This window comes from Cinclus cinclus, chromosome 8 (genome assembly GCF_963662255.1).
Source record: "Cinclus cinclus chromosome 8, bCinCin1.1, whole genome shotgun sequence".
In the NCBI taxonomy this organism is placed as follows: Eukaryota; Metazoa; Chordata; class Aves; order Passeriformes; family Cinclidae; genus Cinclus; species Cinclus cinclus.
Genome location: NC_085053.1, coordinates 15,400,163 through 15,425,182, shown reverse-complemented (window position 1 = coordinate 15,425,182; position 25,020 = coordinate 15,400,163). Strand labels below are relative to the sequence as shown.

At 37.7% G+C, this 25,020-nt stretch overlaps 1 protein-coding gene across 1 annotated transcript; it reads right to left on the bottom strand.

Moving 5' to 3' along the window:
- Positions 1 to 918: 918 nt before the first annotated feature.
- On the bottom strand, positions 919 to 25,020 carry KYAT3 (kynurenine aminotransferase 3). The gene is made up of 15 exons (XM_062497928.1): positions 25,013 to 25,020; positions 24,310 to 24,860; positions 19,997 to 20,097; positions 16,727 to 16,785; positions 15,405 to 15,549; positions 12,591 to 12,740; positions 11,175 to 11,261; positions 9,736 to 9,858; positions 9,523 to 9,643; positions 5,556 to 5,632; positions 4,673 to 4,762; positions 3,892 to 4,078; positions 2,797 to 2,870; positions 2,277 to 2,363; positions 919 to 981 (listed from the first exon to the last, which is right to left on the bottom strand). The coding sequence occupies exons 1-15, from the start codon at positions 25,018 to 25,020 to the stop codon at positions 919 to 921; spliced, it is 1,923 nt and encodes a 640-aa protein (XP_062353912.1).

Below are 25,020 nucleotides of genomic sequence, written 5' to 3'. Positions count from 1 at the left end.
GCAGCTAGAAAGGAATTCTCTATATTGCTTTCTTTTGAAAGAAGTCCTTTATCTACTGTGCTTGAAACCAAGCTAGTTGAGCTCCATAGAATAGCATTAGGCCCCCCTAGATCTAAAGAGTCTGAAGTAAATTTGATGTGACATTGCCAATGTTGCACCATGGAAAGAAAAAGAATGATGCAAATAATTATGTCACTGTACATCTGATTGTAAAGGAGCCTCTCAAGTAAAGTCTTCTATATTTTGCTTTGTAGATTCATCCATATAATAAATACAAGGTAGACATAAGTAAACAGAATTCCTATTCTAGATGCCACTTTTATAATTGTATTGAGGACTGAATACTTTCAGAACACCATGCATGACAATTGTAGGAAATAAAATAGTAATTATGTAACTTAGCACTTTTCACTTTATTTAAACTGATGCAATTTCTGCAGACAGAGTAGGTAAGGCAGGTATGTAGAACTACTGCAATTATCTAATATGAGCCATGGGTCTTCATCTTCCTCTAGTGCAGGTTATTTGGTTTCACAAAGTAAGATGTTTCTAAGTCTCTCTCTAGTTCCCGTACTATCTCATACCAAAAATACCTCCCCCTTTTTACTTGTAAGCTTTAAAATACCTGTATAATTTATTTATTTTACATTGAGTCCTATAAATCTTTTCTTTCAGTAAAAAAAAAAAAATACCATTGGGGTTTCTTTAAGAGAAGAGCAATTTATTTTTAAAAGACTGAAAATAACCTCTGAGTTGCATTAGACATATTTCAGGAAATCATTAACACCTCAGAAGGTAGTAGCAAAAAGTTATTTACAATGCCATATTCATTCTGTACTGTATTAGGTATTTTTTCTTAAACTTCCAATTAAAAAAGCCTACTTTTAGATAGTTATATGGAAGAGTTAATAAGAAAAATCAGCATGTCTGTTTATTCCAGTTCTTCAGGATCACTTCAGCTGCATCTAGTGTGCTGTCTTTCTGCAAAACAAGGAACAACACTCTTACTGCAAGTATGGAGTTCCTGAAAAGTCATGATTATATAATCTCAAATCAGTATTTGGTTGTTTCAGTTGCAAATGTCTTTTCAGACAGTTTTTCATTGACAGTTATTAGGTACAAATCTGGACTCTACAAAAAATTCAATGCTGATTCCTTGAAAATATTTAATATTTAAGAGATATTGTCTCAGCATTCATATCCCATCCCATCCCAAGAAAGCAATACTTAGATAAAGTCAAGGCATTAATGCACTGATGTAACTTAGCAGCTATGGCTTGGAGACATGCTAGCACACTTTCCTAATTCCTGTGAGTACAATTGGGATTTTTTAATCTCTTTGCAACCATGTTATGCTGTGAACTGCCTAAACATAATCCCTCCAAATTGTGTAGTTTGGCTCCAGCCTGGTGACTCATGCAGGCAGTCTAACTTGAAATGATTAGTGCTGTTTATCAGCCACAGGTAAAACCAGTAACTTTACCCTGGTTGTTACTGGCTCAGTTTATACCATAGATTTTACACCTCATCAAAAGAAGTAATTCCCCTTCATTACTGTTTCAGGCTAAGGCTCTGATTTTTACACAGAACAGTTCAGGATTTGCACATGTTCCATTAGGCTAACTCTGTTACAGAATTGGGAAACATCTTAGAGCTTTCATCTTATCAAAGTTTACATACCTGCCTCCAATGTCTTTCAACCTTTCAAGAACAGATTTAACAGGGGGCTAGAATATGTGCAAAGAAGGTGCTCACAAAATGGCAGCAATCAGCTACTTCACAAAAAAACATATTTTCTTTTGTAATATGGAGCTCATGTGAAACTCAGTATATTTTCAGGCAAGTGAGCTCAATTTAAAGGTGACCTCTTCACTGGTTTTGCTGTTGGACACTGAATGAGCATGGGGCACACACTCCGCTGTACAGTTATTCTCTGCTCTGGATTATGGGTATCACATTAATTGATAGCTTACCTGTCTCAATAATTTTCACTGTCACCACTGGTCAAGAATGTTTGTTAAAATCAATACAATAAGCTTGAAAGGGCTACCCATCCAGGTGTTTTCTGCCAGTTGCCCTTCCTAGCCATGCCACCCACACTGATGGTATAAAGTCCATCAGCAAAAAGACAATTGAAGATACTGTGTGCTGACTTTTACACCGAACTAACTTTATGTTCCTAAAAGCTTTCAATACAAGAGGTCCTGGGAAAAAAATGTAACAGTCAGTCTCTTGCAGATTCCTATACTGCATTCATTATCAGGATACAAGTTTACCTTAATGAAGCAAAAACGTATGTATTTTTCAAACTGTTTCTTTGTTTCAGGACCACAGAATGCTGAAAGAGGAATGGCTGACAGCTTCTGAAACATAAAACAGAAATAGCATTTGCTTATTTAAATTTGTATAAAAAAAAAAAAACTGATTTAAGCACAATGATTTTACTGTTCTGTTTCTGGAGCTCTCCCTCCCAACCCATGAGGGAAAGACAACGTTTAGTCTTGTATGCACTAGCTAGGCTTTATTAAATTGAAATTGCTTTTCTTAGGCAAAATATTTCAAAGGTACTTTTGTATAACTAACACTTAAGCATGCTGAAAGAAAAGTGCTGGGATGTAACACAAACCTACAGTGTACATTTTCAACATAATTAGCAATATTTTAGTTACACCATTATCAGCAACACCAAATATTTTCAGTGGAACTTCTCTACTACATTATTTAATAACTACAGCACTGTTCTTGCTTTCAACACAAGGTAATTTCTAAAACTAGAGTATGACTAAGACATCTTACCTTAGATGCTATCATCCATTTGACAAATTTATAATCATAAGGTTGTTTCTCATCTATATCAGAGAGATCCACATCTAAATGTAAAACAAATATGTTGTAAGATTTCCTAGACTCCAACGGAAAGGCATTCATTAACAGCATTTTATTACAGTTAAGAATTAAGACATATGTTTTTATTTTAATATATCATCTTAAAATTATACTATAAGAAGTAAAATAGGCCAACAGACTGAACCTTTCCCTTCTGATCTGAGTTCCTGCTTTCTGTCCAAAGCAAATTCACATATTTAGCTTGGAAGAAATCCATGTAATACTCCAAGAAGTCCTGAAGTCTGGGTTATTGGGGGTCAGGGCTATGGAGGGTACTAAAGAATGCATTTATTGCATGGACAGCAATAATCCCTGAAAATGCAGTTTTCTCATCTGTGAAACTGGGGTACCTAAAACTTCCTGACACATGATTAAACTGTGATGTCCTTCTGTGTCTAAACATTTCTGTCTAAATGACAAATGAGTGTAATTTACACCAGTTAGTGAAAAATGTGGAACTAAAAAAAACCTTTCCTGTGGGAAATCTTCCTTTGAAGCTACCATAACTCGTATTTTCAAAAGGTTTGTAAATTTTGGTAGCATTTTACAGTGTTTAGAGATTAGAATGCTTCAAAGATTCTTTAGGGTGTGACTTCAGATTAGGAAAAACAAAGAAACAAACAAAAAAAAAGATGAGAAAGAGAAAAATACAAATTATTTGAACTCAGGATATTATCCAGGTGCTTGGCACTCAAACATTTTCATAATCATAGACATTTTGAAAATAGGAATATTTGTCTACCTCCTTAATCTCCTCTAAAATCTTGTCAAAGCCTTGCAAAACATCAACAACAAGTTAAGATCACAAATGCTTTGCTGAAGCTGATAAAATCGACCTTACCAGTGAAGGTGAAAAACTGAAAATTTCAACCCGTTAGTACTCCCGACAATGTTATGCACACATATGTGTGCATATGAAATGAGAATACAGTTTAAAATGAAAGCTGCATTTTCTGATTAACCAAATTTACTTTCCACACGCTCTTTAATAAACTTTATACTGACTTAACGTGGAAACATCAACAATCATGAAGTATCCTCCATCTGGAATGACAGGCTTTAGTCCAGCCTCTTTCAGTAGCCGAGCCATCCGATCACGCTTGCTCTCCAGCTCTCGAGACAGGGAGTAAAAATAGCACTCCGGGTCATCCATGCGCTTGTAGTCTGTCCAAAACGCCTGTGCCAGAGCCTCCTGGGAGCGTAAGGTCCAAAGTACTCATCAACACTCAGTAAACTCACAGGCACTCACACTTACTGCTGAAATCAGTAAGGGATTTTTGTTCAGTCCTGCCCCTTACCAAGCAGATCACCTCACAAATTACACAAGATACATCTCTAATCTGTTTGCTACTTTGTTACACTTTGTGCCCTGGCAACACCCAAAACACCCGATCCTTCGCTAGGCGCTAGTCATATAAATAAGTCCGAGTCCTTGACACAAGGGTTTACAATCTGAATTGAAGTTACGTTTAATTGTTTGAGAAAATGTACCATAGAATACTAGGTACTAGTAGACAGAACTTTCACTTATATTTGTTAGGCAACCATTAAGATTGTCATGTTTTATGCAAGAAGTAGTTTGTAGGTGAAAGATGAAAGAATCTGCAAGACTCTTCTTTTTTTTTTTTAATGACTGGTGAGCTGATCAAATGTCTTTCTTCTTCTTACACCCTAGAATATGTATTTTGACAACTAAAACTTAGTTGTTGTGATTATTTTTTAATCGCACGAGGCCAACAGCTTTTTTACATCAAAATACAATCTCCTTTGCCCCATCTGTACCTACCTGTAATGGAGTTGGGCAAGTATAGAGTGTATTTTGGTGAACAACTTGCAAATGCTTAATCAGGTACTCAGGACCAATGGACCAACCAAGCTAAGGGAGAAAAGCGTGCATATATTATACTTACAGGCAGTTGTGTTACTAAAAGATAACAAATACTAAAAATTACCCAGTGTCTCAATTTTTTCTATTTTAAGAATTTTTTTGATTAATTGTTAAGAAAAAGCTGGTTTACACAAAGCTTGGTATATGATACCTTTAAAAAATGGTAGATTTGAGACAAGACTTATAGTTTCCCTTATCCCTGTCTCTCATAGGATACTGAACAAACTTTTAACTGTTCTTCTAACAAGGGTTAGAAATCAAACTAAACACTTATTAGGAATACTATTTCTAATTGGTTTAGAACCTTTCCATCTCTTAAGCTCCTTTGTCAAAGCCAGTTTGAATATGAAACCAAAGCTCACTACTGAATCATAAATGCCGTGGTTCCGTTTGAACACAGGCGATAAAGAAGAATTTAGTTGCTAACATTTTTTTTTCCACTTTCTGATACATATTTAAAAGTCAAGATGTGAAAACTGGGAAGTTAAAATATCATAATATCCGTGTTTTCTCCAAGAATCTTTACTGATTTTGAACAAATCATACTGTGGTGGATTTTTTAGTAATTTATGCTCATATGATTTAAGAGACAAGAAGATAATTAAGACATGGAGGTTAAAGACAGGTCATTGTTCTAACTGAATGATATTGTCACATTTTGGAGACATGAAAATTTGCCAGGAACTTTCAGAACACAGGTCATAAAACCAGAGGTGTTTTTAGAGTAAAAAGGCACTCTGTTATTTCTATGATTTTAATAATTTATATTGATTCTTCTTACCTTCCAGCCAGTTACACTGTATGTTTTCCCAGCACTTCCTATGGTTACTGTTCTTTCCCACATACCTGGTAACATAGCTGTACATAAAATAAAATTAATTTGGTACAGGTGCACTCACATATTCCATGTAGTTTGAAGAACTGCACTGCCCCTAGCTCAGAGCTGTATGCTCATTGCATCTTAAGCAAACAACAAGAATGTTCTAAAATTATAGCAATTGTACCAAATGAGAAAGGATATACGGGCCTGTGCTTTTTAGTGTGAAAAGAAGGTAAAGGTTAATGAAAAGAGACAGAAGAGACAGAAAAAAAAAGAGATACACTTTGAAAACAACATGTTATTTATCCTCAGCAAAAATGCACAGTTATGCATTAGAAATAATATGATCTAAGGCTGCCCTTTCACCCTAGGACAGATTATTTCTGATGCCTTGTAATAGCACTATACACAACATTAACTCAGGCACTGCAACCCACTTTACTAGAAGTGTCCAGTTCAGTGTCACTGGCTGTCTCAGACATCAGAAAAAGAAAATAATTGCTAAGACTTCTAAGGCAGAACTAAACAACAGATCCCCAGAAAACTAGCAGAGTGAATAAATTATGCTGTATTGTACAATTTGAACAGGTCTGAGACTGACTAACAATAGCAATTAGCTAAAATATCTGCAAGGATTAAGGGGCTCACAGAGGCCTGTCTCTGTCTTTGCAGTTGTACCTGATAGGAGACCAAAATCCTTTGTTTCCTTTCCAAGGAGATGACAGAGCAAAGGTCTCTTCCTGTACTTTGCATTTTTTGTCCTCTATACAGCTTCTGCAAAGCTCTACTTGAACTCTAACTTAATTAATTTCAAGAGAAACAGATAAATCCAGACACATGTAAGTCTGAGACACAAAGTCAGACAATGTTGCAATTACAATAGTCACCAACATCTATCTTCACCTCATTTGTATACTAGAACCACTACCAATGTCTCTGTCAAGTATTAAATCCCCTCTCTAGCAAGACCAATGAACAAAGATTTTCCAAATTAAACCCCTGAATTTCACAAGGAAGTTTTTGCAGCAGTTATTGGCATTAGACATGGTGTAATTTTTTGAGCAAACTTGCCAAGAAGAGAAATCAAACAGCATGAAAGAAATGGTTTTTCTATTAGCCTACCCATACTCAGCTACTCAACTAGTCTGTGATGACCTTGAAAAGAAGAAGTTTGTACAGATGTATCTTCTACCAAGCTAGGCCAAGAGCATAGACCACTTCCCAGAGGCCCCCAAACTGGCTCTCAGACTGCAGAAAGAACTGGCTTTCAAAGCCAATGATCTCTAGTGTTTTGCTACATAGTCACAGGAATTCAACCCTGGAGATAGAATGTGACAGCATTTCAAACAACAGCAGCAGTACAAGGGCACAGAGAAAGAAGCAGCTCCATTGCTTTTACAATCAAGTTTTAAATAGAGAGGGAAATTTCCCCATGCCACTTGGCAACCATATATGACATCATATGACACCATAACCAAGTCTGACTACAATTTAAAAACTAATGAAGTGCAAACTAACATATAATAAGCCTGTTACCTGGGATGGTACTCAGTTTGTTGAGTGGCTTGTTCAGAATCCTCAGTTATGAGGTGCAATATCTTAATCTGTCAGTACAACCCTAATCATTATGCAGAGGAAGTCCACATTTTTACAAAAGTCAGATGATGGGAAACACGATGAAGCGTTCTACGCTATAGAAAACTGCTTCAGTGACAGCACAAAGACTACTAATTTTATGATCTGTGGCTAGCAGCCCCTGCTAAATTGTATCAAGGAACAACTATCAGATCCTGTAAATTGATGCAATATCCATTTTGTATCTCCTACAAAAAAGAAGTGTCACTGCATTGGGTAGAATATGTAGATCTTATTATGGAAACACAAGAGTTTCTAAATAGGGAAATAGCACACCCTATTTTTGTAGATGTAGAAGTAATAAGGAAAATTAGAAACTTAAGTAAAAAAAGAGCAGAGCCTGTTTCTTTCACTGAAATAACGTTATTGTTTACAGTGTTACTCTGAAAGTTCTAGAGTACTTTTAACACTAAAGATGATATCATGGGATCTGTTAGAGAATCTGTACCTAAAACCTAGTTGACTGGCTTTCTGGGCTTTAATTTGCTTTTTGTTTACACAGTATTTTTACAGTTTATGCTAAATTACAGAATGCCTTTTGTTCAACTGGAAATGTTTTGGCTCGAAGTATTAAGATGCTGATGAAAATGGAGTTACTGCATCTTAAGAATTCACCCCCTGTCCATAAAATGAAGCGTAGCTGACAATGTGTTTGGCCCTGCTGCTGTTGAAAAGGAAAAGGGATTACCTGACACCACACATTCTGAATACAGCCTTGCATGAAATGCTAAGGCCATGAAACACCTGCTAAGCCCATGTAGAAATCTTTAACTAACTTCACTTTGCAACTGGGAGACACAATTAATTACTGTTAAGTGACCTGTTAGGATGCAGTGACTCAGATTACTATCACATTCATGTACCCAAAATGTTCTCCTTCTTCCATGTCTGAAGATCTTTGATAGTATTTGATATTTGATATTTGATAGTACCACTGTCAAGGCAACCACAACAGCCATGGAATTAGGTCACCCTCAAAACAGACTCACAGCCTCTTCATGGCCAATGCAATCAATGATCAGCAACTGTGCAGCTGAGCTAACAAGTATTGCAAGGTCATTTAGATATAATTTTCTTTCTATTACTCATAAGATTCAATTTTCACACTGATGTAGCCCCCACCAATGGATTTTATTGTCACTCTACAAATAGGGAATTTAAGCCTAGAAGCAAAGTTATTCCGCATTTAACCAGTGGCAGAGCCAAGAAAAAAGGTAAGTCTTTTCATGTCTAATTTATACTTAAGTGTCTTGATTTCACTGTTTAATCTTAACTATATGCCTCTATTGCACATGACTGAAATGTGCCTTCAATACAACGAGTACATCAGAACAGGTAGTTCATTCAAGATGCTAACATCAGAAACAAAATACCTGTACATATGAGAAGGAGGTTTTTGGACTTTTCAAAGACATCAGCAGAGCCAACCCGAGGTCACCTGACTAGAAACTTTCACAGCAATACATAGGTGTAGCATTATAGAACTGGCAAAGGAGTTCAGTAACCTGCTCTAGGATAAATTGTCCCGAGGCAGTGGGAGTGATTCCACTAACTTCAGTGAAACTTGGATCAAGTAAAACAAGAGGATCAGGAACCTGGCATCATTATTTGTTTTTCTGGTTTGTTCTTGCAATGGTGCTTTACCCCTGCAGCAACACTACCTGAAGATTTAACAGGCTTTCATATTGCACTTGCAGGAGTCACTCCACTGAAATCAATGTCCAGCATTTAAACCTGTCTCCATCCTTTGGAGGGACAGTGCTCATGCACTATCTCCACAATGACCTTTATTATACTATTTTTTAGTTTTTATAATTAGTGGAGCAAAAATAATTGTGTTTTTGTGAGGACAAATCCTTATTGTCCATTTCCCTCATTGATTATCTCTACAAAGCTTTGAGAAGGAAGCTCTAATTCCTGTTCCTTCTATTAGTTCTTCAGCAAAGCACTGTCAAATACACATACAGTAACAGCAGCTATACTTATCATGGCCAAAAAAGTAGCTGAATAAAGATGGCAAATTCATATGATCATAACTGACTTACAAACATCAGTCCCACTGGTTTCTATGGATATCTGCTCCAAAGTAATTTAAGAGCTTTGGAAATTCTATTTGGAAATTATTCTTCAAAATACTTTTTAGAAAAGAGAGGGAGTCTCCTCCTTAGAGCCTAAACATCAAAAAATTACAAAGCTTGAAGTTTGAGCTTCTTCCAGAAAGCATTATCCTAGGGAGGCAAGTTCACAGCATCATTCCACGAACCACTTCTAACATGCCATGAAGAATCAGTACCTATTTTAATGTGTTTATTCCCTTTATACACCAGCCATTCATACACCTCATCACTGATGCACAGGGTGTCATGTTTAATACAGAGATCAGCTATTACTTGGAGCTCTTCTCGGGTAAAAACCTGGGATTAAAAAAAAATTAAAGGAAAATGCATTAATCACAGTACTTAAGGCATTCTTTGAAATTAAGGTGGTGTTAAAGCAGGACTCTTACCTTGCCTATCGGGTTGTGTGGGGTATTCAGAATAATTGCTTTTGTTTTGGAATTAAATTTGCTTGCAAGTTCAGCAGGATCTAAGACCCAATCAGCACTAGATGCAGTGTTTCCATCATTTTTCTGAAAAAAAAACACCAAAAAAAACAAGACCACAATAAATTTGTACATGACTTTAATACATGTTGCAGCCTAAAGAGAACTACTTAACATATCACCCTCAAACACTTTCATAACCATATGTAACAACCTATCCAATCTGTCTAGCCCACCTGAGTGAAGGTAGTTCTAGGAAAAGGTAAACTATTATTACAGTGGCTGTCCTCTCCTGGCAACTGTCTGTCTAAAAGCCCCTGCAGGAATTGGTTTCCAGGATCTTGTTGCACACATGCTGATTATTACAGTGTGTAATGTAGAAAGCCCAGTCACATTACAGGAGAGTTTACAGACTTGCCAAACAGTAAAGCAAGTGTGTGCTTGCTTGACTGAAAAAACTGATCACCACTCAAGGTCTTTTTCTCCTCCTTAAACTAATGAAAATGGCCAGAGAGTTAAAAATCTGTAATTAATGGTTACAAATGGTTAAGAAGTTCGGGCCAGTTGATACAGAGAACATGGAGCATGGCCACACTACCCTTCTGACACCTGCAATGACTGGGAGAGGGACAGACCCAAAACAAGGGTGTGAAACAGCAAATACTTGGAGGTGCTCTGTCATTTGAAACATCCCTAGAAGGTGGGCATCCAGAGGAACAGTCTCACCTACTCCCACTGCAGTCCTGGAGGTTTTGTCACTGTGTTCTGATTTCATGGTGTTCCTGCACCAGTCCTGCCTTAAGAGCCTGTCAGCCCTTCCCATGCAAGGCTGCCAGTTGCACAAGGCACAGTTGGCATACAGAACAATCCTTGTGTTTGGACAAACAGCCCAAGCTGTGGGCATAATGCCAGCAGTACCAATTTGACAATTAACCCATAGCCTATTTAACAATAAAGGAAACAGTAATTATTGTATGTATAGCAAGTATGTCTACTATACGATCAGTCCTTATTTAGCAAGCATATTTTGGAAAATAAACTGTATTCTGTCATTGTAGGAGTTGCTGCAGGGATCGGGAACCAAATCTTTTGGAAACCAATGGACAGAGAAATTGCACTGATACATGGAGCTCCCTTCCATAATTTGCACTGAAAACTAAGAAAGCAGAATCAGCTTTCAGACTACATAAATGAAAGCAAATAAGAAATATTGTTTCACCTTCTCCAACACTAATAAAATATTCTATCTCTTTTGGACTTGCACTATAGCAAACTATCTCATTTTTGTGTAATTTGATATCATGAAAAACTCTATAGAAAAGCATCACATAGGGGTTCATCAAACTGTACTGAATATGGATGAGAAACTTTATATAATTAGTAATTTTTAAAGAATTACTCACACATCTCAGTGGGATAAAAACAGGCTTTGCACCCGCCATCTTTACCATTGGCTCATAACAGTCGTAAAATGGCTCTATTATTATTACCTGAAATTACAATCATCAGTATCAGAAACAAAGAGTTTACCATGCATGATAGCATCATATTTCTACATTTACCTTGGTGCTATAACTTGCTAATGTTCCTGGCACTCCAGGTTTAATGTCATAACATTACAGAATATTCCTCCTTTTAGAGCACAACACAATAATGCCCTCAGGCTAAGTATGATAAGCACTATTTGTTCCTGACAACACACAGAGGCTGTTTTTCTACAGTTACACATTACAGCTATGGAGTTATAATAGGAAGAATGTTCGACACACAGATTTGAAGGTGCAAGGCAAAGATGCAAAGATGGGAAATAGCAATGGCAAATTACTGAACCACAGCAGAGCTGCTCTAATTTTGCCCATGAAATTCCAAGATCTCTGAGTATATAGAAATCTCAGAACAGTTTAGTCCCCAAATTTTATCAGACAAAAATTCTCAGGTAAATAAAGAGGACAAACTCAAGAAAAACTGCACAGAGGCTAAACAATAGGAAAACAAAGCAAACAAATTACCAAAAAAAAACCCCCAAAAAGGCACAAAGGTCAATAGAACTATTCCAAACAAAAAAAAAGAAGTGACTATCAAAGCAACAGAAAAGCAAGATAAGAATACAACATACACGTGAAACAAATGAAACACTGAAAGCGAAATACATGACAACACTAAAAGATTTTGCCACTATGGATAGAAATATTCCTGTATTCCCGTAAAATGACTTTTAATATCATTGTCAAAAAGGCGGATATGAGTAATAGTGAAGAGCCAAGTCATCACAACTAGTAGAGTAAACTAACAAGCTTTTCTACTACCTTTACTGCCACCATGCAATGGCCCAAAACAGAACCTGATACACAATTGTTACCCAAACACCAACAATTCTTTGTACCACCCTTAGTTGTCTGTTGCAGAAAACAGCCCACATGTTTTCTGAAATAAGAAATCAGTGTGTATTGTGTCACCTAACAGTAACAGTGATAAAGAAACTGCCAGAGATACCCTAAGTGTGAAAAAAGGTGTTTGTAAATTGATGAGTGATAGGAAGACATCCAAAGGATAGTCTCCTAATCACGGCTTCTGAAACCATAAGTCAGATGTCCAGCTGTAAAAAATTAAACCAATGGGGATTGAAATAACCCCAACATTAACTTATATTTAGAAGTAGACAGATAAAGATAAAGATAAAGATAAGATAAAGGTAAGATAAAGATAAGATAAAGATAAGATAAAGATAAATATAAAGATAAATATAAAGATAAATATAAAGATAAATATAAAGATAAATATAAAGATAAAGAGTATGCGTATTTCCAGTAAAAACTTACTTCATCTCCCTCCTCAATTAGTGCCTGTATTGTACTAAACAGAGATCCATAAGCTCCTACAGTCACCAGGATATCTGTGAGAGGATCAATCTTTCTTCCACAAACTTTCTCATAGACTTGAGACAAGGCTTTCACCAGTGATGGATGTCCCTGTTCAAAGCAAACAAACAAACAAAAAGTAACTGACTGGAGTGTTCCTGGGAAAGTATAAAGCCTGCGTTTGGGCTTTTTTCCATGTGTATCAAACTATCACATTTTGAAATAGAAAAATACATTAACCCTCAATGTTAGTGGTTGTTAACAGGTTGCAGGGTTTAAACTTTTTGCACACTATGAAAAGTGTTCTCACTTTATTTGTATCTACTTGGAAATTATTTTTATTCTTTGACTCTGAATGCTTTTTAATTTCTTTCATATTATCACATCTCAGAGTAGGTCTAGATAGCCTAGAGCAGAGCTAAGACAAGAGACAGAGAGAAGGGAATACTCTGACACCAATTCACCCCCACCTCCTTTGAGTGTCTCAGCTCCTTCTGTTTCCTTCCTTATGTTTCAACTAAAAGTATTTGGGGCAAGGAAAATATTTTTATTGTACTTATATATTGCTGATATAAAGAACATGTGATCAAAATATTTATTCATATAGTCTCATCCCAAATCTCAGAGTGCCATTCACCATTTTTGTCCCCTCCAGGGACATGGCAGTTAACATACTCTTCTCAAAATCGGCAAATACAAAGAAAACAAACATGCAAAAAGATCATATACAACATGGAAATAAGAAGGCACAATTCTGTTTATTCAGGAAAACTGCAGGATTCCCACTTTAAAAATATCTTTTTTCTTTTGGGATACCTGGTAGAAATAGAAAACAGCTCCTTGAGAAAATGCAACTATGTAACAAAAATCTCAAATATTGAACACTGTATCTTGACACACAATGCATTAAATCATGAACCCTTCTGTAAACAAAAACATTACCATAAATTAAGGCTTACAAATCACTGCTGATTCAAATGACAGCCATTTCTTGCCATGGGCCAGTGAGCAAGACAGGAATGCTGCAGCACACAAGCCACATTAGGCCACTCTATGGTGCTACAGTTGTTGAGAGCTCAGAGTTTAGCTGAGACAACGCCTCAGTTATCAGATGAACGGGCATCATTCATTCTCATCCCTCCCACGTGTGCTACCACAAATACTTGTGCTCAAAAATCTTAGAAGTGCAGAAGTTTGCAGATGAAGTACAAAGGTTGAAAACGGGAATATTAATAAAAATTCCTCTTTTATTACTATCTGCAGTATATCTGTCAATATCCATAATTATAATGGGAATTATCAAACCACTTGTCTATAAAGAACAAAGTGACAGAAACAAATAATAATGGCAAGCACTAGGAAAATTGTACTTATGCTTGATTTGCAAATATTTTTACAGAATCAGTCTGTGAATATTTGTCAGAAGGTAGACTTGGTGTGGTTTCAGCTTGAGATCATGTTCTTCTTAGTAGCTGGTAAAGTCTGTTACAGTACAGCAGCCAGACAAGACTGCAGCCCGTGTTCTCTGTGACACTGTCCCCTGTGCCCAGGGTCCTCCAAAACCTTGTCTCCTTGGTGAGCAAAGACCTTACAGACACCTTATTGTGGGTGATGCACATACTAATGTTTAGCCCAGAAGTTCATTTAATTCAGGATATCATTTGTGTGTATCTTTGTACATACATAAAGGTCCCGGTTGATTTTGTGGCTTGACCTGAGACCTGCTGTGTCACCCTGGACCTGCCCATTGATGACTGGGTTATGTCTGACTGTGGTTAGCATTGCCAAGCCTGACCCATGGATTGACTTCCTGGCTTGATCTCAGGTGAGCTGAGCTGCCTCAGCCATTATCTCAGGGCATGCCTTCCTTCCCAGGGCACAGCTGCCCAGACCTCCACTCTACTCACTGCAAGAGCTTGTCCTTCAGGGAAATGCTGGCCACTGCTGCTCCCCATCATTTCTAATGCATGCAGACTCTCAGAAAACAGGCAACAAGTTTTGTTGGAATATGCAATATAACAGTGATGCCACAACTACCAACAGAGTTTCTGGCCCACTGGTGTATATAACGATTTTCTGCCCCTCTTGCATAACATGGTAAGCTAGAAAAATACTTGATAGACTCCTGAGGGTCTTGTAGCAGTCCTGGCACATGATTCTCATTTGGGCAATACAGTTTATCACAAAACAGAAGACAAGGAAGTGGTCATACTAAAACAGTAGTAGTCCTCTGGAATACCCTGCCTTGGACACTGATGAATGCCACATACGCATGCTCAGCTCAAGACAGAAACTCTAAAGCCATCTTAGAGAATGGATAATGAATGTATTCCAGGGGCAAAAACTTCCAGCTTTCATCCCTTCCTAGTGTCCACTGAAACCTACTAAGTTCTATGGGTGAATCTCTCCTGATCCTCAAGGTGCTGCCTCCAGTGGTATCAAGTATTTCTTTCTCATTCTCCCATTGTACTGTTTGATTCATGTTCCCACTGACCAAAGTCAGATTTAAATGTATAACCTACACTCTTTAAATTGAATCAACTCCTCAGAGACAGTCTATCCCAGACCTACTCTACCATTTTGCTCTTGCTGAAGGATTCTGCCTTGAAGAACCCTACACAGAGGAAGTCCATTAGTAACAGATAAGGCTACTAGATCAACTTAATTTGGGACATAAGACTATGATCTGTAGTTAAAACTAATTTAAAGTTGGGGTTTTTTTCCCTGTGTCACATTTTCCACTGAACTTGAGTCCTGGAGTTCCACAATACTTACAAAGCCTCGGGTGTACTGGTTCAGTCTGTCAACTGCTGCTACTTTTGCCAGCTCTTCTTTAACATAGCTGGGAGGGGATATATCAGGAAGGCCTTGTCCGAGATTAACAATTGAGGGATCTGCTGCCACTTTTGTAAATTCAACCCTGAAGGGAAAAACATTTAAAGTTAACATACCAGATAAATTATCTTTTTATTCATTATCATTAGAAGGCAAAACAATAGTATTTCAGTTTGACAAATTTATAACAGTGGGAAGAGGTAGAATGCTCACATGGGGAGCTGAGGGCTGAAATAATGTAAGTGACCACAGGAGTCAGAAGGCACCCAAGAAAAGGTTGATGTTCTGCATCCACAGAATAACTTTTCTGCCAGAAATATGCTCAGATGGGCAGATGCACAAATGCAGAGTTACTCTGGATACAGGCAGAAACCAAATACCAGGCACATTAAATGTCTTAAAGGTTAAATTCAGTCAACTGAATGTGTCATTTAACTACCCAATCACCTCAGAGTGATGTAATTTTTTTAAAGTAATTTTAGGCAGCAGACTGTGTCAGGCTGACTATTAACATTCTTAATAGCCTGTAGGATTCTTGAACAATTTTTCCTTCCTCCCTTCGCAGGTCAGCTTTACATTTTACTCTTTCTTCCCTACCAAAACGTTAACAAGACGTAAAAAACAAAACAAAGCAACACTCCCCCCATCATAACTCTCCCTACATAGCATCACAGTTCTGTCAAAAACAAAATTAGCTTGAGGCTGAATAATCAAAACACCTTGTATGTATGTACAAGTAACTAATGCAACACATACATACAACTAAGGTAAGCCCAAAATAGTCTTTCACCAACTAAGAAAATTCCAGATTTATTAGTGATGGCAATATTGCTTTAGGACCAGTTTATACCTAGAAAAAGATGTATTAAAAATAATGAGCTAAATTATAAAACAAGTATAATGGCTTTAAAAAAAATCTGACTTGTTTGGTAAACACAAATGAGGTGTAATTGAAATACATTACTCAACAGAATTAACATTTAAATTTGAAAATTAGCTATACTACCATGCCCATGAGTTATACTTGTCTTAAATGGCTTAATAAATGAAGAGAAGCCCAAGCCTAATATTTAAAGTTCAAAAATAACAATTGATCATACCTTCAATTGAATTTAATTCACTCCTAAACAGGTGCCAAATATATTCCAGCAGAGATAGCAACTGCCATTTACCTTATTATTGGCAATAATTATCTTTTTGGAGAGAAAATACACCAGCCAAGGACATTTTCTGAAATTTGCAGGTATTTTCCTCTTACTTACCACACATTGCTATCAAGGCCTTCAATTCGTCTTGTATTTTTGTGTCTGAAGGGCATTGTCTGCAAGATTTAAATACACAGACAGAAGGGTTTTGTTAAGAAAGACAAAGTATGATACTGTTGGATTCAGCATGAAAACCCTCATTCACTCTTGCTCAAATATACCATTGCCATCTGAATTCAGGAATTACAGAAAATTATAGACATGTTCTTTCATTAAAGCTTCCATAATAGCTCGAATTCAGACTAACAAAGAAAGAAGAAAATACACAAAAACATCTTAAATTCTCATTTGTCATTATCTAAATCCACTAAACTTACAGCAAGGATGAAAGAGGGGCATAATTGAGCTCAATAGCTTCAAAAATGATCTTAAAAGAAAAAAAATAGTGTACATACTTTTTTTTTCTTTTCTACTATTTGCTAACATCTTAAAGACTATGCTAGTTCTAGTCCAATTCCTGCTTAATCCAGTTTGGAAAATATGCATTTGCAATGTAATTTTATATGTTAAATTGATAGGTAAGAAGGAAATTGCACAGGCATTTCATATTTTCATATGATTTTTTTCATAAGATTTTTTGAACTTTAAAGTATCTACCTTAAAGCACAGCAAAATCACATCAGAATATGTTTTTTTCTGTATATTCAGACATTAAATTAAGGTATTGGAAAACTTCTGTAAAATAGGTTTGTAATGTCTAATCTATATGGAGGCAGAGAAAAACCTACTTATAGCTGTGATATTTTTAAGCTAAAAATGAAAGGTATTTGGGGAAAAGAAACCCAAATTTATTTCTATGTGCAAACAAAAAAGGTGCAAGTTCATATCTATCTTTGCAAACTAACTTGATACAAAAAAAAAAAAATTACATAGAAATTACATACTCCCTCAGGACTCCAGACACTCCTGTTTCTTTGAGTCTACAGATTTTTAGTTACTTTTAACACTGCCAGCTATTATTACCAGAAAGACTCAAAAACCATATTCTAGCCAGCATACTCTGAGATGAAAATGTCTGCATTGCCATTACAGTCAAGTTTCAACTCTGAATCCATAGTCATGACTCCTAGTAGACACAGTATGCAGCAGGCCCATGCTTGCACTCAACCTGCTTACAGTAATGAAGCCATCTCATATGTTGTGATATGAAGAGTGGGAAGATACAAAATTAAACAGAATCCTCTCTGCTCCTATGTCTTCTCAACAGATCTGATTCTGACCTCATCTGTGTGACATGAACACCAGAGGAATCAAACACAGAGCACCTTTTAGTTGTCTTCAGGAAGAAAACCTTTGAGATAACTAGACAGGTCAAGTCAGATTTCTTAACACAGAACAAGAGAGAATTAAGGGAGAGTCCTGACAAGGTAATCTGTATTGCAGTTATTTAAAAACACACATATTGTTTAGAAAATTAATCAAATTTTACAGTGTATGTTTTGGTAAATATGATTAATGTTTGGCTGTACTTTAAACATACAAACAACACAGGTAATATTTACACTAACACACACATACACATCTTTTTTATGTGCCAGACTACTTCTTGTAGAGGAAGGAATAAGACTCATTTTGAATTTTGCTAATTAACAGTGATAATTCTGTATGCTACCATGAGTAAATTTGTTCCATGCACTGCCTCCCCTTAAATTGTTTCAATTTGCTAAAAGCTAAAGGCTTATCAACTCCAGGACTTTTATAATTAACCATAAGGTAAATCTTAACTGCATTGAGTAACCTTCCCTACTTAAAAATGTACTGACAATAAAATAAGCCTTCACATAATTGTTCCATACTACATAGGTTTAAATATTTAACAATTCAAGTATTTCTATTTCTTTCTTTCTTATGTCTTGGAACTAGTTTTAAAACAGAATAGCAGGACTTGAATTAATTTTCAGGTTTTCACAGATTCAGATTACAGTGGGGTTCAGGTCAACCTTACTACTTTGGGGAAGCCAATGAATTAACAGATTTTAAAATGAAACCTTCATTGGCACTCTTTTTCCCAGAAGGTCATGTCAAGTCTTAAGACTCTTCTTTCTTTCAGCCCAGTTATGTCATCACCTGATAATCTCCAGTCCATTTCTAGGTGCAGGGCTAGGATTTTCAGGAGTCAAAGACAAGTGTTAAGCAGGAAAGCCAGGTCTTCATCAAGCTCTGACTGACCTCCTACTTTCCCTAACACTTTCTAATCAGGGAAGCACCTCACAGAAAGCCAGATGCTGCTTGTATTTATCTTTTATTTTTCTTAATTCAGAGAAACTTGTAATTAAATTGAATGTAAATAAGTTTAATAAGGTTGGAAGCAAACACTCTGACATGCCTTATAAATAAATTGTAGAATACACTGTCAAGAACTACAACTTAAGCCAAGATCATTAGAAAATTTAAAATTAAAAAAAAACAAACAAACAAAAAAAACCCCCAGTATTAAACTTGAGGACATTTAATATGAATATCCAACTCAGTTAGATAGACTAGAAATACACATAGCATATGAAAAACTGATTAAGGCAAAAGCTGACCTACAAAGTGGCTTGCACACTAAAGGAAACTTCTCATATGGGCAAAATATGTTACAACTTTCCAGTATACTGATTCAAGCATCTGTTTTGAAGGATCTGTCATCTGGCTTAGTTAACCCAATTAGTTGACTAGATGAACTGGTAACACAATTTACATTCCAGTGTTCTATATGGAATGCAGAGTGTCACCTCCAGCTCCCTGCTATGCTGGAAAGCTGTTTTCTCTCAACATAACTGGAAGGCTAAAAATGAAGTTACACAATCTTACAAGCAGTTAAGCTGGGAAATTGAGAAGATTCTATATAAAATTAAGTTTAAGATACTTATAGACCCCTTGTTATTGTAGCATCAAGAAGCAACATTAGTCTCATATCATTAAAGGAAAACTGAGATAAAAAGAAACAAATTGTCTTACCAAAAGCCTGTGATAAAGCTGAGATTGAACCTGTCACCTGTATCTCAAGCTTCTCTCTAAAAGCTAGGCAATCTTTCTGGTGTGATATGTGCTAGATGTGACTTTAAAGACTGAAAAGGATACACAAAGCAATAATCACCAAATTCTGTTACGCCAGTATGGTTAATATTTGACTGATTCAAATACCATATTTTGTTCTTGATAGTAAATGTTTTTATCTATAACAAGAAAGAAAACACAGCTAAAGCATATATATTTGCAACACTACAAAATTAGTGCATCCCTAAAACATTGCATGATCTATGGAGCTGAAGGAATACTTACTGCAGAGGTGGAGTGTTTGATGGATCTGGAAAGCAAATCTGTTCTTAGCTGGCAGATTCTAATGCCACGGCAAGAGAAGTTTCGTGAAGCAAGAAACATGCCTGCATAATAAATAAGTGACCTGAAAAACCTTACAGATTCTAGGAAGGAGCTCGTACACATCACTAAGCAATTTTAAGACAAGATCCTCTCCTCTTCTCCCCAGTTATTTTATTTCAGTTAAGTAAGTGCTACTAAATTATTACCTTGTAGCAGTTGTATACACAGAGGATGAAACTCTGTAATTGACAGGGCTGAAAAATATTTCTGAGTGTCATCTCAAAGGAAAGTTTCCTTTATTTGACAACATCGATCATCTTTTCTTTGAATAAAAGCTAAGATTAATATAATTCAAGCTTCAAAGTCTCGTGTTTGTGTAATAAAAATCGCTATTAAACTTGGTAATATAGAATAGAAAAAGAACAAAATTATTTAAAAGTTGCATTTCTTTAAAACTGGTGTCCATTTCCAAGGGTTTCAAATCAGGTATGCTGAAATCAGGAACATTAAGATGACCAGTCACACTAGAGAGGGAGGCCTATGAACTTTATGTAACTATACTCAGTTTTGTCACTGTGAGTTGGCAAACACTGAGTCTCTCCCAGGGCTGAAAACAGCAAGAAAAGACACTTAGTGTAGAATAACAGATCATTCACATACTAGAAAAAAAATGTGTCCTGTGAACTAATAATTATCAAAAGAGGAGTAAGAACTGGTACTTCAGGCAACTATTTCCAGAAGATACTTTAAAACATATGTATAAGATTACATTGCCACAGTGACTGAAATGTGTTAGAAACATGTAACCCACAAATCTGATGTCAGAAACACAGTAGCCACTGAAGTATAATTATTAATTTGTTTTCCATAGTTTACTCATTAAAGCACATATAACTTCTGTTTCCCCCCTGACCTGGCTACCTGAGAAGGGGAAGAGAACAAAAAAAGAAAAATCTATACTACTAGTATTAGAAACAAAGGAGTGCCATTGCCTCTTAAAATGATACTATGCAAGCCTCATGAGCAGAAAGAAAAAAGGTAAATCAATAGCACAGTAAAATATGTTTTCATTAAGAAGAATGTTTTTTGTCCAACAAGAAAGTGTCCTTTACACTTATTAACTAATAGAAAAGGCCAATCTAAGATGCCTCAATGCATAAATTTTAAAAGTATGCTGATTTTGCCTTTCTTGTACTCCAGTGCTACAAACTCAGTCTCACTTCTGAAATTAGTGTCTTTCTCACACAGTACTGAGCTGTGGCTAACTCAATCAGACCTTCAGAATACCTTCAGAATCCCACTGCATTTAGTAATCTGCAAGCAAGTAACTGATGTTCATTTACAAGAAGAAACTCTGCTAGTCTGAGGACTAATGAAAGTAAACAGCAAGTAAACCTTTGACACTAGCTAGCAGATACTCTGAAAAACACAGAAGGAATACGTGTGTTTAAAAAAGACCTGAAAATCCATTTAAAGTGATTTCTAATAATACCACTTAGCATATTCAAGGTTATCTTTGAGAATAATGATGCCAAATCAAAAGATTATGAAGGTCTCAATTTCTCCCTTTGTTTAAGGTTACAAAAACTACTTGTGTAACATACAGATGCTGTCTTCAAACATGACCATGACATTGGTGCTATTCCCCAGGGTCAGACCAAAGACAGCCTCTTGCAGCCTGCTGTGAACACTTGCAATAGTTAGTACCGAGAGACAAATATGCATGTCTTTGCCTCTTTCACTTTGTACTTAGAAATATAAAAATTAAACAAAAAACATGCAAGCCTTACATGCAGAACTAACTTGTAGTAAGAAAAATTACTGATAGTTGTAAATATTGCCCACATTAGTGTCATGGTGCACTGAAAAACAGAACCATTATTTGACACGAGGCAATCCCACAAAACCACCACACTACATGAGCAGCAGCAGACCTGTATAACTCTGGTGTGGTCAATCTCTGCAAGTGCCCAGAATACCTGAAGAAGAATAATATTCACCTTTAGTACCACAGAAATGTAGAAACTGTGAAATTACTTTGCTGAACAGCCTCAGTAAGAATGGGCACTGGCATGTAACACTTCTCCCACTGTTTCTATCTTTGTGACACTTTTCCAGTGAAAACAGAGACAAATATACTGGCCATCAAATGAAAAATCCTCCTATAAAGTACTTTTATGAATCCTTTTATGACTTCTTTTATTTCTAAAAATACATCTTGTCTCATCTCTAACTCTGAGTCACTCCACTTAAGCTACTCTAGGAAAGGGAAAGGCCCCCTTAATATAAACAGATACTCTCCCACACACTGAATGAAACCAACAACTAAAAACAAACCAAACCAAACCCACCAAGGCCTCCTCTTTTTTCCCCCAAACACATGCGTTCCCACTATAATTTTATATGACATGTTAAGACATACCACAGGCTCAAGAGAATTATTTCCTGTTACTTTTACGATGAATGTACTCCCAATTATTACCCCGTATGTGTTTTAGCACAACCAAGTATGTGCGAGGCACATCAATTAGGTGGTTTATATAATCCTAAAGTAAGTTTTTATCATTGGTATACAAAGTTTCTTCCAGATCAGGGTAGTTACACAATGCCAGGCAGCTAGAGAAGTAATGCAAACCCCATTTCAACTCTCATCAAAATCTGTGAGGTTTTTCAAACACAGAAAATGCAAATGGTCTTTGTGGAGGAATTAAAAAGTAACATTAATTTATTTCTTAGTCTTATTAATGCTTGTTTTTTCAGTCTTGGAGTCAGACATCAGTATTTTGGCTGAGGGTCATATCTGCTAAACCCAGAAATTAAATTAGGAATTCTTTTCATCCCGTTCTAATTTTCAGTGCTCTGAAGGATTCATGTAATCAGTCGTCCTGGAATTCAGGCTTGCACATCCATAGAGAAAACAGGAAAATTAACAAGTTAGAGGAAAAGGGATAACAAATTACTACTCTTACAGTTTTCTGTATTTTTAGGGGAGTGAGAAGCAAGTGAAGCTACCAGAAAGGTCAATGCAGTAAATGTTTTTTAGTGGGACTGGTAGGAAGGCACTTGCTGGTTGCTAACTGGGTTGAAGCTCAGGTTTGGTACTTAAACTAGACTGGAAGATACTGTTAGACTTGGTCATGGGAAAGAGATGAATCCATCTGTGTACTAACAATCATTTATTTCATGCTGTGTTTTGTAACTGTTCCAGCATAGATACAATCTCTGAGTTGTAGGCTCTTCTGCTCCCTTCACAGCTGTCCAGCCTCCTGGTCACTCAGTACCCTGACGTGGGGATGCTGCCAAACCTCTGGGGCATTTTATAAAATGTTATAATTTTGTAATAAATTGATTTTTTGCATTTATAACAAAAGGCCAAATGCTGCTGTTCCTTCATTTTTTGAGCTTCAGTTATTCCATCTCTAAAAAAAACATGTCACAGAGCTTGAACAACACTTGGTCAGACCCCTTAAGGCGCTGTATTTTTTCAGGTAACAAACAGCCTCATTGACAAACCTTACTAGAAACACTGAAAACCTGTCTTCCACCACAGTAATGTCATAATGTAAATATAACCCCTGATATATTTGTGTTTGGCTTAATATTTTTTGGATATGCAAACCTGGAAAATGTTATACCTCGGCTAAATGTATTAAGTCTTTGAAGGAACTGTCTCTTCTTATTGTCTAGAGGATGAAAGCCTTGGAGAAAGAAAAAGTGCCATTTTACCAGTGGAGGGCTCTCCAGGACTTTTTTTCCTACCATCTATATGCAATAGCTGGTTTATTGGGCCAAGAGAACTGCTGCCAAAATAAGGGAAGTTGGGCAAGGGCACTGAACTTAAAACCTGTCGTATAAGATTTATCATAGTAGTCAACATTTTGTCATTTCTTCTTCCATAATCTACAAGGAATGGAGCAAATTATGTGCGGAGAAATAAATTTTACCATACGGATTAAGGAGCTTTTTTTCCCCCCTCGTAGAGCAGCTCTACCCTGTAGGCACTGTGCGTTGCCCTTGCGCTCCGACCCACACGTGTTTCCAACCTGAGGCACTCCCGGGGGAGGCCGGAACCTGCCGGGCACCGACGCCGCCCGCCCTCACCCGCAGGCCCCTCGCTCCGAGCCGGGGTTCCCCGGGTCCGCCCGGCTGCTCTGCGGGGCAACAGATGCGGGGCAACAGATGCAGGGCATCTGGGAGCCGTGTCCCCCGCAGGCGCTCGGCAGAGAGAGGCCCCGAGGGCAGCGCCTCGGCCCGGCCGGCGCCGCCACACTCACCGCCCCGACACCGCCTCCTTCGCCCGCCGCGACCGCTCCCGATGGGGCGGGGCCGCGGCCGCCCGTCCCGCCGCTCTGAGGGGCGGAGAGCGCCCATCCCTCCCGGTCCTCCACTGCGAGCGCTGGAGAGATCCCGCCCCGCCCGTCCCGCCGCTCTGAGGGCCGGATAGCGCCCATCCCTCCCGGTCCTCCACTCCGAGAGCTGGAGAGATCCCGCTCCGCCCGTCCCGCCGCTCTGAGGGCCGGAGAGCTCCCGTCCCGCCCTTCCCTCCCGTCCCAAGGCCGGAGAGCTCCCGTCCCGCCCTTCCCTCCCGTCCCAGGGCCGGAGAGCTCCCGTCCCGCCCTTCCCTCCCGTCCCAAGGCCGGAGAGCTCCCGTCCCGCCCTTCCCTCCCGTCCCAGGGCCGGAGAGCTCCCGTCCCGCCCTTCCCTCCCGTCCCAAGGCCGGAGAGCTCCGGTCCCCCCGTCTCTCCCGTCCCGTCCCGCCGTGAGGGTGAGGAGCTGCTGAGGGCGAGAGGACTGCGAGCCATGCGGAGCAGCGACTGCGGGGGCTCTGCGGGGCAGAACCAAGGCTTAGAAAAGTCTCTACCCGACACCAAGTTGTGGTGGATATACATATATATATATATGTATATATATATGTACACATATATATATATGTATGTATTTCAATCAGAACTTGAATTGCGATTTTTCCCCCGTCACCTCTTCAT

Excerpts from the sequence above, each read along its gene's own strand:
- KYAT3 (XM_062497928.1), bottom strand. Across the intron at positions 9,859-11,174 it reads TTTTTATCCCACTGAGATGT|AAAAATGATGGAAACACTGC; the intron begins GTGAGTAATTCT and ends TTTTTTTTTCAG. Across the intron at positions 4,079-4,672 it reads CTTGCCCAACTCCATTACAG|GAGGCTCTGGCACAGGCGTT; the intron begins GTAGGTACAGAT and ends TTACGCTCCCAG.